Source organism: Nicotiana tabacum, chromosome 7, assembly GCF_000715075.1.
Source record: "Nicotiana tabacum cultivar K326 chromosome 7, ASM71507v2, whole genome shotgun sequence".
Classification (NCBI taxonomy): Eukaryota; Viridiplantae; Streptophyta; class Magnoliopsida; order Solanales; family Solanaceae; genus Nicotiana; species Nicotiana tabacum.
Window position 1 is genome coordinate 85,129,636 of NC_134086.1, and position 13,654 is coordinate 85,143,289.

General features: G+C 36.8%; 1 protein-coding gene across 1 annotated transcript; it reads right to left on the reverse strand.

Moving 5' to 3' along the window:
- Positions 1–661: 661 nt before the first annotated feature.
- On the reverse strand, positions 662–3,282 carry LOC107804525 (homeobox-leucine zipper protein HAT14). Its single transcript, XM_016628435.2, has 4 exons — positions 2,741–3,282; positions 1,945–2,288; positions 1,754–1,833; positions 662–1,371 (listed from the first exon to the last, which is right to left on the reverse strand). The coding sequence occupies exons 1-4, from the start codon at positions 3,129–3,131 to the stop codon at positions 966–968; spliced, it is 1,221 nt and encodes a 406-aa protein (XP_016483921.1). The 5' UTR covers positions 3,132–3,282; the 3' UTR covers positions 662–965.
- Between the last annotated feature and the right edge of the window lie 10,372 nt (positions 3,283–13,654).

Genomic DNA, 13,654 nt, shown 5'->3' on the forward strand with positions numbered 1-13,654 from the left:
CCAAAGGATTGTTGGGGTGAATTGATTTTTTTGGCTCTTTACAAACTTATTTTTAGTTTTATAATCCTACTTCATTTTTCATACACGTAAGATTTACTTTTACACGCAAGACATCAGTCTTTTACAAATAAGAGATCTAAAAAGATTATTTTCTGTTGGAAACTAAACCAAGATTAATTAGCATTATTAGGTTGTCTAAGATGTGGTTTTTACTGATTTTATATAATTTATGTCTAATTAGGATTCACAACCTAGAAATAGGTTTTCTAGATTCTAGTCAAATTTGATTTTGTAGTATTATAAACAGAGGTGCTATTACATATTTCTTATTTTGGAGAAATAGTTACGATGCAGAGAGATTCTATGAGTTGTGAAAAAACATACTACCACTCTTTCCCAATAAATTTCTTTTATATTAGCTTTTGCTGAATTTTTTGTTTGTGCCTAAATTCTTCTTTGGAGTATTTTAATCCTTCATTTTCTTAAATTGAAAATTATAAAGGGACGTAATGTACATGTTATACGGTATCGTTGTATTTATTGAAAAATTCTTGGATAGCCTAGCGAAACTAAACCGTGACAACAAAAACTCATGCATCAAAATGAATAAGAGACCACAAATATTTAGATATTAAAATGAATAAGAGAAATATAAATATAATGCAGACAAAAACAGAGAACTGCTCTATTTTTTTCAAGATGATCAAAACAAGGGGACCCTCTTCCCTAAACCTAGTACAACAACTACAAACCTTCTCTTATACCATTTCCTTTTAATCTTTTCTTTTTCCTTTCACATATAAATGAACCAAAAATAGTCTTCAATATGTTGAGATAAAAACCATCAAGAATCCCAAAGGACACAGAAAATCCCTCTTCATGATCTCATCCTACCAAGATCTTTGAGGCAGAAAAAGCAAGCCAATGATTAGTATATTTACAGCAAAAGAAAATTAACATTTTTTTTACGAGGCTGCAGATTGATGTGGATGGTTGGGACTATTAGTGGTGGTATTAAATGGGAAAAATCTTGGTCTAGAATTAAGGAATGGAATAGCTTTAGGAATAGAGTCACTAGTAGTGGTGGTGGTGGTGATAGTAGTAGTGGGGATAGGGGTTGGGGCTTTGGGAGTGGTGGTACCGGCGGCGGTGGTGGGAGGAGCAGCGGTGGCGGAGGTGGTGGTAGCCACCCTTTCACAAGACGGACACATAGTTAAAGTGGTGGCCGGAAGTTGCATGTAAAATGGATTAGAACTTTTCAAAGCTCTCAATTCTTGAAGTTCTTTGTGTAGCCTTCTGTTTTCTTCAGTTAATGTCTCACAACATCTCTTCAAATACTCACAATCCACTTCAGTTTGCTTCAACTTAGTCCTGCAAATAAAAAATTTAATTCTTCCATATTTAATACTATTACTATTATTTCAATAAAAACAATCTAAACATAAATCCAAGAAAATGATATGACATACTGCTAGCTGAGTAACAGGTATGACTAGAATTCAATTTGCATTAATTATTGTGGTTGTATACATGTAAAGACAAGTGCTCACATTATCCAAGAATATTAAAAGGAGTTGCTGCAAAATTGTACCCAAGTGGGGCAATAGACCAGACCATTTATTAAAATTCCCATCTGTCACAAACAAATGTTTTCTTTGTTGCCTTCAATTATCTAATAACCAAATCTACCAAATATTATTTTGAATAAAATAGTCTTAACAAATAAAAATATTTTTTTTTATTGGACACCAACCTTGCTCTTCTATTCTGAAACCAGACTTCAACTTGTCTTGGCCTTAGATTTAGCTGTTTGGCAAGTGCCAGCTTTTGCTTCTGTACCAAACAATAACACCCAAAAAACACCAATAAATCAAAATATCTACTTTAAAAACCATAAATAATAATTGAAAAAAATATGGAGTACTATTTGTTTTAATAACTTACAGGATTAAGAGTGTGGTGTTCTTTGAAACTTTCTTCAAGATAAGCTGATTGTTCTTTTGACAACCTAAGTTTTTTGCGAGTATTAACACCATTTTCATCTTCATCACTTGCTCTTGAAGATGCTCTTTCCGGTTCACCGCCGTCGTTTCCTCCGCCGGAGTCCGAGTTCCGTTTATTCCCAATAATATTAGCAGACCTAAAAAGACCAAAATCCATCCGAAACGACGACGCTATACTGTTTGGAGATGAAACTTCTTCCGTACCCGCCGCCGGAACCCTGTTCACATCGAACCCCCTCGCCGCCGGCAGCCCCCCGTTACCGGACGAACCATTCTCAGAACTTCCTATAAAGACATAAATACAGACCATCAATTTCATAAAAAAACTTCGAAAATTTCTTGGAAAATGGAAGTCATTGGCGGATGGAGTCTTTATTCACCAGTTGAAACAAAACTCAATATTGTTTACACGAAATAGTAAATATATGTCAAACATCACTAAAATTTCAGAGATAAATAGAGCCTTCTCAGTTCAACTGAGCCCAATGGTTTTCGATTTTAAATGTGAAATAAGGTCAATACTAAAAACAATCATAAGTGTATACTAATATTATATATACATGAGAAAAAGCCAGTGTTCATCAAATTTGAAATATTCTTGGAAAATGGTTAAATCTTGGAGTAAAACGAAAAAAATACTTATTTTCTATGTTGCATACTTGCATGTATGGTTTTGTGTATATGAATAGATTAAATCCCATGTTCATGTGTATGTATAGGTATGTGTATATGTTTACCATTATCAGAAGACCAATGGAGGGACTGAGGAAAACTACGGCGAGGAACAGGAGCAAGAGGGAGAAGATCAAGCTGAACTGGTGTATTCCCATTAATATTCCCTTCTTCAGATGTATGCTCATCGCCTTCATCATCTTCATCATCATGAGATTTTTCTGGATTTTCTTCATCATCATCATCATCATGTTGTTCTTGGACTTTTCCATTTGATGAGTTAATTCCCAAAGCCATGCAAAACCCTAAACCCTTTCTCTTCTTCTTACTATGGTTCTGATCAGAAGATGAAGTTTTAATGTTCTTTGACAAGAAAAATGATTTTGAAGAAGCTGCTGCTGCTGTTGCAGTAGTAGTATTAGTGTTAGTATCTCCTAAGCTTAATCCAAGCTCCATTCTTTCATGTGAGGAAAGAAAGCGAAAATTTTGGATTACAAATCGGCAAAAAGAGGAAAAGGGCAGTGGGGATGGTTGGGTTGATGAGAGGAAAAAAGAAGATTTTGGATTGAAAGCACAGGAAAGAGTCTTTATAGAGATTCTATCCAATTTATTCAATTGTTAATTAAATAAATGCTATGGAGAGAGAGGGATGAGGTTTAAGGAGTTGTTGGGTGGGGTCCTATTTGAAGGAAAGAGTAATAGACCCTATTAGTCCTTTTCTCATTCTTGACACTTCTTTTTATCTTTTCTTTTTAAAACTAATTTTGTGTACTAGTATATGTTATTATTATTCACTTTTTTGTTTTCTTAACGTACAAATATAGATATATATTCATGTCTAGTCAAAAACAGAGATACTAGAAGAACCAATAATTAAACGAGCATTATGTTGGTTTGTTTATTCTTCATTCTTGTTAGCCGTGTGTTCAATCTTTTTCTATTAATTTTTGTTTTTTCATGGTGAAGTAACAAAAAGAAAATCAAGGAACTGTAAGGGGTCGTTTGGTTGGAATAATGTTTATACCGGTATAAGTTATGCTGGGATTATTATTTATTTACTATTTGGTATGTTGTATGTTGTATTAAGAATGATAATTGCATAATTTCCAAGAAGAAGGTATAAATTATACCGGTGCTAATTACCCACTCACTATAAGATATAAGTTATCTCGGTGTTATAATTAATACGGGGATAACTTATACCTGATTTGCTAACCAAACAAAATATTAAGGTGATATTAAATATTTATACCACTCTTATACCTTCTTATACCTCATACCAAACACCCCTAAGTGTTATATACAAGTTACTTTTGTAGGACTTTCTTATTAATAAATCTCCTTTTCAAGTTTTAAAGTTATTGTTTTAATTTCAAAGTTTTGAACGGTAGAACTTTGTTTAACATTTTTGGGCTCGTTTGGTACGAGAGCTAAAGGATAATTAATTACGGGATTAAATTTGAGATGAGTTTATCCCATATTTAGTTGGAATAAAATCGTGGTATAACTAATTCCGGGATTAGTTATCTCCGATAGTGTTTTATTATCCTTAAGGGAGGGTGAGTGTCACAGGACCTTGGGAGTAGGGGTGTACATAAGTCGGGTTGGTTCGGATTTTACAATTATCAAACCAAACCAACTGTATCAGGTTATTAAATCTAAAGACCAAATCAAACCAATAAAATATGGGGTTTTCACTCTTGATTTTTCTCGGGTTTTCGGGTTTTTCAGATTTTTTTTTCCGGTAAAATCTTCGTAGAACAAAACATATAAATTATTCTCCAAATATTTTTTTAATCCTAGCAAGATACAACTATATAAAGTATTTTCCAAGAAAATAATACGAAATATAAGATGTGTCATGACATTATCCTAAAATATTCTACAATAAAGACAATAAAACTATGTAATATGAATATTGCTAATTAAAAAGTCATAATAAAAATAAGCATAATCTAAAAGTACTAAGTCATGCTAAAATAAGTAGACAAATAAGAGAGTATTAATTACATGACTAAACACTAAAAAAATAAAAATAGGTTATGCATTTTTATCTAAATTATTGCAAAACAAAAAATAGATATTCAATACATTCTCGTCCGTAGTATTGAATTGAATGTCTTTTGTTAGCATTAGTATTGATTTAATTTTGGTTTGGGCTTTTGTTAGCATTATTTAATTTACTAATGTTAATGACTATAAAACTTATTGGAACATTCAAAAGTTCTAAGTTCAACCTTGAAATAATACCTTAAAAGATAAAATTATGAAAAATTTTAAGAAATATTTATAAATTACATCACAATAAGTATATTTATATATTAAATATATCTAAAATTTCTATATATGTAATGTCGGGTTGGTTTGGTTTCGGTTTGACTTTCTTTAGTTAAAACCAAACCAAACCAATTATGGTCGGGTTTTTTTTCCAACACCAAACCAAATCAAACCAAACCATAGTCGGGTTTTTTTTCTCGGTTTGACTCGGATTATCGGGTTGGTGCAGTTTGTCAATTTCTTTTGTACACCTCTACTTGGGATGTGTGACTGACACACGATGCCCGAAGGCCCGTGTAAACTGATGCCCATGGTTAGAAACCTCAACATAAAATTGGGGTCAACGAGGCCTACAACTGTAATACTAAAATTTAACATAAACACAATTGATTGTGAAAGGAATATTAACATTTACACAATTTCACAACTGTTGCCAACATGGTCATAACCAACCCTTACATACATCTGAATACTTGTCTGTAAGCTTCTAAGAGCGCCAAAAAAAACATATATATAAATTGGTCAGGATAGAGTCTCGCCGTACCAAAATAATTGCAACATATACTTTGGTATCTATTGACTTATGAATAGCTACTCTGAATGAGTGTAGTGCAGCGACCAACAACTAGAACAAACACCAAACTAGGGAGGGACGTCACTAGGTCTACATGTCACGACCCAAAACCCATACGTGGTCGTGATGGCGCCTCTCGTGAAGACAAAGCCAGTCGACACTTCCCATATCCAATTATTAACAGTTAAACCATAAAAAATAAATCTAAAGCATGATAAGATAATCCAAAATTAATAGATAATAGCATAATTCACGAAAAATAACCCAACACAGCCTGATACCTGGGTGTCACTAGTCATGAGCATCTAAACAATCCGGAATACTCCAAATCAAACTACAGAGTTTAATACAGAAATTAAGAACATGAAGAAGTAAGATAGGGAAGAGCTCCGGGCTGCAAACGCCAACAGCTACCTAGAGACTCCTTGGATCTGCCTGAGCCGGAAATGATCAGCACTCGGGAGCGGGACCAGACCTGACTGAATATGCACACAGGGTGCAGGGAGTAAAGTGAGTACTCCAACTTAGTGAGTAATAATCATAAATAAATACTGAAAGCAGGAAATCACGTAAGGCTTAAAGCATGCTATAATGAAGCAGTAAACCCATTAAAAACAGTAAAATCAGTGAAAGATAGGTAAAAATGCTTTAACTCAAATTTAACTTCATGAAAAGCTTTTTTCAATAATTAAGCAGGTAATTGGCAGTCAATTATGACAAGTAAACACATAAAGGTTCGCCCCTCGGGCAAAGTATCAATAAATCCGCCCCTCGGACAATCACATAGAACAATACCAGCCCCCCGGGGTCAATCTCACATCACAATGGGTACCCGCATTCATTGGGGTGTACAGACTCCTGGAGGGGCCCCTTACGGCCCAAGCGCAAAATCAAGTCACCTCGTTGCATCATCACTAGGCCATCGGCCTCATATCAATCAAGCCACCTCGTGGCGTATATATCTCAGACCCTCGGCCTCATAATCAGTATCAAATGTTTCCTCACAACATAGGCCCTCGGCCTTACTCAGTCAAAATCCTCACAAGCCACACGGGCAATAGTAAAACATGCTTTTCAGCCTAAAAATATCATTTAAAAGATCATGTAAGTGTTAAAATAGAGTAAACATGGCTGAGTACGAAAAATAGTGAAATATAACATGACTGAGTTTAAGTATAAACTCAAAACAGTGAGGAAATACCAGTAAAAATCCTCGAAGGGTTCAAATAGTTGGCACAAGGCCCAAATATGGCATTCAGCCCAAATCATGATGATAGCAAATAGATTTCAGTCAAATACTCGGTAAAATAGTCATTCGGGACGGACTAAGTCATAATCCCCAACAATGCACGACCCCACGCTTGTCATCAAGCGTGTGTGTCACCTCAATAGAGCACTACGATGTGCAATCCGGGGTTTCAAACTCTCAGAACATCATTTACAATCATTACTCACCTTGGACCGGTCAAATCTCTAGCTTGAGATGCTTTTTCCCCTCTAATCGGCCTCCACTCGCATCAAATCTATCCAAAATCAGAACGAGGGCATCAAAATATGCTAAGGGAACGAAGTCCAAGCGAAAATAATCAAAATACGACACAAATCCCGAAATTACCAAAACTTGACCCCCGAGCCCACATCTCGGAATTCGATAATTTTTACATCAGTAGATTCGTTATCTCCCCACGAGTTCATACATATCAAAAGTTCTGAAATCCGACCTCAAATGTTCCTACAAATCCTCAATCAAATGTCTAAGTTTTCAAGCCCTAGTTCTTCAATTTTTGGCTTAATTTCCATGATTATTTAGGTGGAATTCACATTAGAATAGAGTTTTAAGCCCAAGAATCTTACCTCTAAGTGATTCCCCTTGAATCCCTCTTTAATCCCCTTCAAAAGCTCCAAAAACGACCAACAATGGAAGAAATAAACCCCACATTCGCGGACAAGACGACCTTTTAAACCTTCTGCCTAGTCTTAATTTCCTTATTCACGAACGCGGTCAACGCCTTGCGCTTGCAAAGCACAAAAATCCCATTTACCAAAACTCTTCTTCGCGAACACGACCTCACCAACGCGAACGCGATGCCTCAACTTCACCAACCTACGCGAACGCGACCAGGCCTCTCACGAATGCAATGCTTACCATTCCGGCCCTTCTCGAACGCGGGACTCCCCTTCGCGAACGCTAAGGCCAAACCTAATGCCTCCCTTCCTGACCCTTCAAAAATGCGAGGGTCCACTCACGAACACGAAGACCAAAATGCTTGTAACAGTTGAAACCAAAATCTGCAGTTTTTCTTAACTTAAAAATGATCCGTTCAACCCCTCGAAACTCACCCAAGGCTCCCGAGACCTCAACCAAAGGCACCAACATATCTTAAAACCTTATTCAAACTTGTACCAATCTTCAAAACACCTCAAACAATATCAAATCAACCGAAACATATCGGATTCAAGCCTAAGTTTCCAAAATCTTCCAAATTCCGCTTTTGATCAAAAACCCAACCAAACCATGTCCAAATGACCTGAAATTTTGCGCACACATCCCAATTAACACAAAGAAACTACTTCAACTCTCGAAATTCCATTCCGACCCCTATATCAAAATCTCTCCTACCAATCGGAAATCGCCAAAATATCAACTTCGCCAATTCAAGCCTAAATCTACTCCGAACCTCCAAAACGTATTCCGATCACGCTCCTAAGTCCCAAATCACCTCCCAAAGCTATACGAACCATAGAAACTCACATCTGAGCCCTCTAACACATAAGTCAATATCCGGTTGACTTTTCCAACTTAAGCTTCCTTAAAAGAGACTAAGTGTCTCAAACCTTACCAAAATCATTCCAGATTCGATCCGACCAACTCGATACCACATAAAACGGATAAACAAAGCATAAAGTCGTCTTTGGTAACTCATGAGACGATTGGCTGGGTCGTCACACTACATATACATGTAGACTTGACCACATTGCCCAAAGAGAATGGTGTCAATACCAAAGATGTATTGAGTATGTAAAACGAATGACATATGTAAATAAAAGGCATAACATCAGAGATAGAAATGCACAAGTTTAACCTCAATACCGTAGACTAGCCACCGAGAACGTACACTATTATAACCATGAATCATGAATGCATGCAAGCTTTGTAAAGTTAAACCACTCATTGGGGCCATGAATTTATTATAATTTACACATATCATTGTTCAACCACTCTTTGGCAACTTAAAAAAGACTCGGTATAGTCGGCCCTAAGAGGACTCGGTAGCCTCACATCACACATCACTACATACCCGTCTTCATAGAGGACTCGGTCGTATCTGGCATCAGGAGGTCTCGGTTGTACATGATCTCGGTAAAACTCGGCGTAACCGGTTTCGAAAGGACTCAGTAAACTTAAATCACATATTATCGTACCCAACCACATAAGGGCTCGATAATATCTTATATTATGTCTCATCATACCCAACTGATTAGTGATTGCATAATAGGTGTCATACCTGACTGTCTATAGCGTGACTCGATAAAGTAAAATAGACACATAATTGCAATGCAGAGCCAATTTCAAAGAAATACCAAGATTTCACTTGGAATCATATTTTTTTTCTGAACTTAGGGTACTACTTGGGAACACTTCTAACTTGAAGGAATGCCACCGGTAAGAACAATGTACAAGAGTAGAGATAACATTACTGAGAAGATCTTAGAACAAACTAATCTCACAATATAGAAATCCTTGAAGAGGAGAGAGAGACGCGCATACCAAGTCATGCCAAAAAAGAAAGTTGTCCTACATACCTTATTGAAGAACTATATTTACTTATGTGGTAGTTAACTCTACATCCAATAAACTTTCAGAATCAATACAACAAGGTAATAGATATTACAGTGATGATCAAAGCTCCCTTACGCTAAATCCTACTAGATTCACCTTCGATTTAGCCTTAAACTGTTTTGGAGAATTCTAAAGGGGGTTTGAGAGTATTTTGTGTGGACTAAGCTGGGCGATCTCTCCTGGAATGAAAAACAAGAGAATTAAATGAGTCGTGCTCGCAACGGCCACTGCGGCCAGTAGGACAGCCGGCACAATCTAGTCAATTGAATCTACCTCTCAGCCCAGTGACGTGCCGCCAGCTTAATGGTAGTACCAAAACCTTGTTAATCCTTATCTCTATCAGGAGGAATTGTGTGGGGTGTAACATTGGGATAACTAATCCCAGGATAACTTATTCCGAAATAATTAATTATAGGATAACTTGTTTCTCAACTAAACGATCCCTTAGAATTTTGAAATAAACTAGTCAAATTTACTTGTTTGTCAAGAAGGTTTTCGACAAAAAGAACAAAGATAGAGTATTGATATAAATGACTAACTTACAACAACAACAACAACAACAACAACGACCCAGTATAATCTCACAAGTGGTGTCTGGGGAGGGTAATATGTACGCAGACCTTACCCTTACCCCGAAGGGTAGAGAGGCTGTTTCCAGGAGACCCTCGGCTAAAAAAAACAATAGGAGATGACTAGTTTATAAATGACTAACTTGCGAAATATATAACAATAATGTATCTTGGGGGCCTAAAGCAGAAGCTATAGTGACATTATCCTTGAGCCGATCACGAGAATATATCAAAATTAATAGCCCATTTCCTCTTCTCATTCTTAGTTTTGATATTTTGGTCAATCGATCTCTTCTTTTTATGATGATGGATAGATTTTGTTAGTGAGAATTTTAAGATTTTATTCTAATTTTTCCTTTCGATAGATCGATTTCATACTACAAAATCGCACCTTAGTCATGCTTGTTATTGAAGCTTAACTTTCTAGGCCCCTTTTTTGTTATTGACATAATCCATAAACAAAATATTCAGGTTGTAACAAATCTATATACCAAACATATGGCAATCGAAAAATGAACTTCTTGGAAGTTGGTTTAGTATTGTTAATTATGTAATATTTAGAGAGGACCACTGTTTAATTTTGCATTGACTTGTTTGAAAGCATTTTCAACCGGCAATCTCAGGTTGAAAAAACACGTGGAGGTCCTCATTTCATGTTGCTTTAGAATTTGTGGGGTAGTAGAGAGAAGACCTTCCATAAAATATTTTTGGGACCCCAATATTGTAGCTCTATTTTATCAACATTTTTAGAGGTTTATTTAGGTAGGGGATTAGACTAGACCTATGCTCTATTTTCTTTTAATTACCCCTATAATAATAGCCTACGTGACTTATTAATATCACTAGTAAAGTTATGGCAGAAAAGCTCGTACCTTTTTTTAAGTATATCAAATGAATATTCAAAATTGAAATATAAAGCAAGTACACTAAAAACTGTTTGAGCAAATAAATGCAAAACTAATTAGTAACAAGTTAATGGGGTGAATCTCAGTTGAGCTTAATAAATCCTAGATCAAATAGAACGAAACTCTCGTATAGTGAGAAGAGTTTAAGAGCAGTAATTAGTGAGTTCAGTATACTAAGATTGACAAAATATGTAATATCATAAATGTGCAATAAATGCAAGAAACGACAATGGTTATAGTGTAAAGGAACTCTCTGACGACGTGAAAAGGTATGCAGTTGATATGAATGTAGAATCTTTGAGACTTATCGATGAAGGTTGAATAACATATGCTCGAATAAGGTGAATAAGATAACTCTTTCGTATATTCTTCTCTTAACTTTACAATGTGTTTCTTAGTTCTCAAAAAAACAGATCCCCCCATTGTTCACTATCTCCTCCTATTTATAAGGGACATTCCCAAAAAACCCCTAAAAAGTACAATATAAAGAATATCCAAAGGAATATTCCTCCTGTCTCTTTCTAAGTTTAAGCTACCGTTCTTATCTTATCTCAGCTGCCCGCTTCTGGTCATCGGCCTTTATCACAACGACCGACAGTCGATGTGTCGTGGTCGACCCCGTCCTAAGTCTTGCTTATCCTTTTTTTAAGTTTATCAAATGAATATTATAAATTGAAAAATAAAGCAAGTACAATAATAACGGTTTGAGCAAATAAATTCTAAACTAATTAGTAACAGGTTAATGGGGTGAATCTCAATTGAGCTTAATAAATCCTAGATCAAATAGAATGAAATTCTCATATAGTGAGAAGAGTTTGAGAGCATTAAGTAGTGAGTTCAGTATACTAAGATTGACAAAATATGTAATACCATAAATGTTCAATAAATGCAAGAAACGACAATGGTTATAGTGTAAAGGATCTGTCAACCAATGATTGTGTGATTGGGTGCCTCTTCTCTCTGACGATGTGAAAAGGTATACAGTTGATATGAATGTGGAATCTTTGAGATTTATCGATGAAGGTTGAATAACATATGCTCGAATAAGGTGAATAAGATAACTCTTTCGTATATTCTTCTCTTAACTTTACAATGTGTTTCTTAGTTCTCAAAAAAGCAGATCCCCCATTGTTCACTATCTCCTCCTATTTATAAGGGACATTCCCAAAAAAATCCTAAAAAGTATAACATAAAGAATATCCAAAGGAATATTCCTCCTGTCTCTTTCTAAGTTTAAGCTACCGTTATTATCTTATCTCAGCTGCCCGCTTCTGGTCGTCGGCCTTTATCATAACGACCGTCAGTCGTTGTGTCGTGGTCGACCCCGTCATATGTCTTGTTTATCCTTTACCGTAGTTATCAAATTTAGACCTATACAGTTAGTCCCTTTACTTGTTGAGCTCGTAGCCCTGCACGTCCTTGATAAGCGAACATCATTCGTTTCCATTGTGGGAGAATTTGGCTGTTAAATTACGCCGGATTGACCAAGATCGAGAGAGCGACATGTCCTGCGAAACCCTGATTGATGTGGTTATCAAAATGTGACGTCACTCCTACGTGCGTCATCATTATGCATCTTCTCGAGATAGTATCTAATGCTTGTCGCTTTGGTTTTAGCACCATTGACAGTTTTTTGCTTCGATTCTCGCGCCATCCAGCCCTATAAATAGGTGAGGGTTTCGTTTTTTCGAAAATTTTTTGCCATTTCCTTCCTTGTGTGTACATTATCCTCCTTTGATCATCTTTCTCATATCTTTAGCTCAGTTCCTGTGGTTCTGCTTCCCGTCTTCCCGTTCAGTCATCGTTCCTCATTTCAGGTTTACTAGCATATCCGGTCTACGTACAGTATTTCTCCTTATGTCGAGATGGTTCCGGCTGGGAGGGACATCGTGGAGGTCCACAGACCAGGATATTGTGCTTTTTACGTGTATCCTTTCGTGATTGGTCATACACTCCCACTTCTTCCGCTGGCGTAGGAGATCTATCGGTTTTACGAAGTCTGCCCGGCACAACTGTCTCCGTACTTGTATAAAATCTTTCTAGTGCTGACGAAGTATGTGGAGTTGGCTAGGTATGACGTTGGCATTCATCACCTTTTACATTTATTTTCCCCAAGCTTTTATAGGGGTACCATGATACATCTTCGACATTGTGGGATTAGGGGATTGGTGATTGGAACGGATGACAGGCAAGCCGGAAGTTTTGGCATAAGTATTTTTTCATCAAAACGGAGCACTTGGTGTCGTACCCCGCTGGATTTCCAGAGTAGTGGAATCATAACCGTAGGTGTCGGTGATGTACGCTTGTTATCTACATTCGTTCTCTCTAATTTTTATTCACCTGTGACTTTCCTGAATAGCTAAGAGACATGCACCCTTTCCCATCATCGGTATTGAGGATTGGGTAGCTCGCGTGCTACCTCACATGGTGGGGATTCGAGATTGGGCCGCTTTCCTCAAATGCTTCGGACCGAAGGTTCCTTTTGGTAAGTATTTCTTTTGCTCCAACCTTCTATTGTTTGTTGTCGTTTATTGATACGACCTCTTTGTGGTGATAGGCCGACAGATTTCCAAAAAGAAGGCTCCAGTCCCAGCGGGGATTCGTTAGGCTGTTACATCGGCGGGGATGCCATTTACTTTAGTTGAGTTCGTGCGCGGAGGTCATACTCAGATTGTACCAACAAAAGACCATTCTTGGGATGTCGCTGTATGGGTCAAGATCCATTTCCGGCCTACCTACCTCCTTGTAGATGATTCTTCCAACGGGGATGAATCACCGTCGAGAAAGGGGAGGAGGGTGGAGCTTAGGAAGGT

Coding starts and splice junctions, on each gene's coding strand:
- LOC107804525 (XM_016628435.2), bottom strand. CDS start 3,131: ATGGAGCTTGGATTAAGCTTAGGAGATACTAACACTAATACTACTACT. Junction 1,834..1,944: donor AACACCACACTCTTAATCCT/GTAAGTTATTAA, acceptor TGTTTGGTACAG/AAGCAAAAGCTGGCACTTGC. Junction 1,372..1,753: donor TTTCAGAATAGAAGAGCAAG/GTTGGTGTCCAA, acceptor TTTTATTTGCAG/GACTAAGTTGAAGCAAACTG.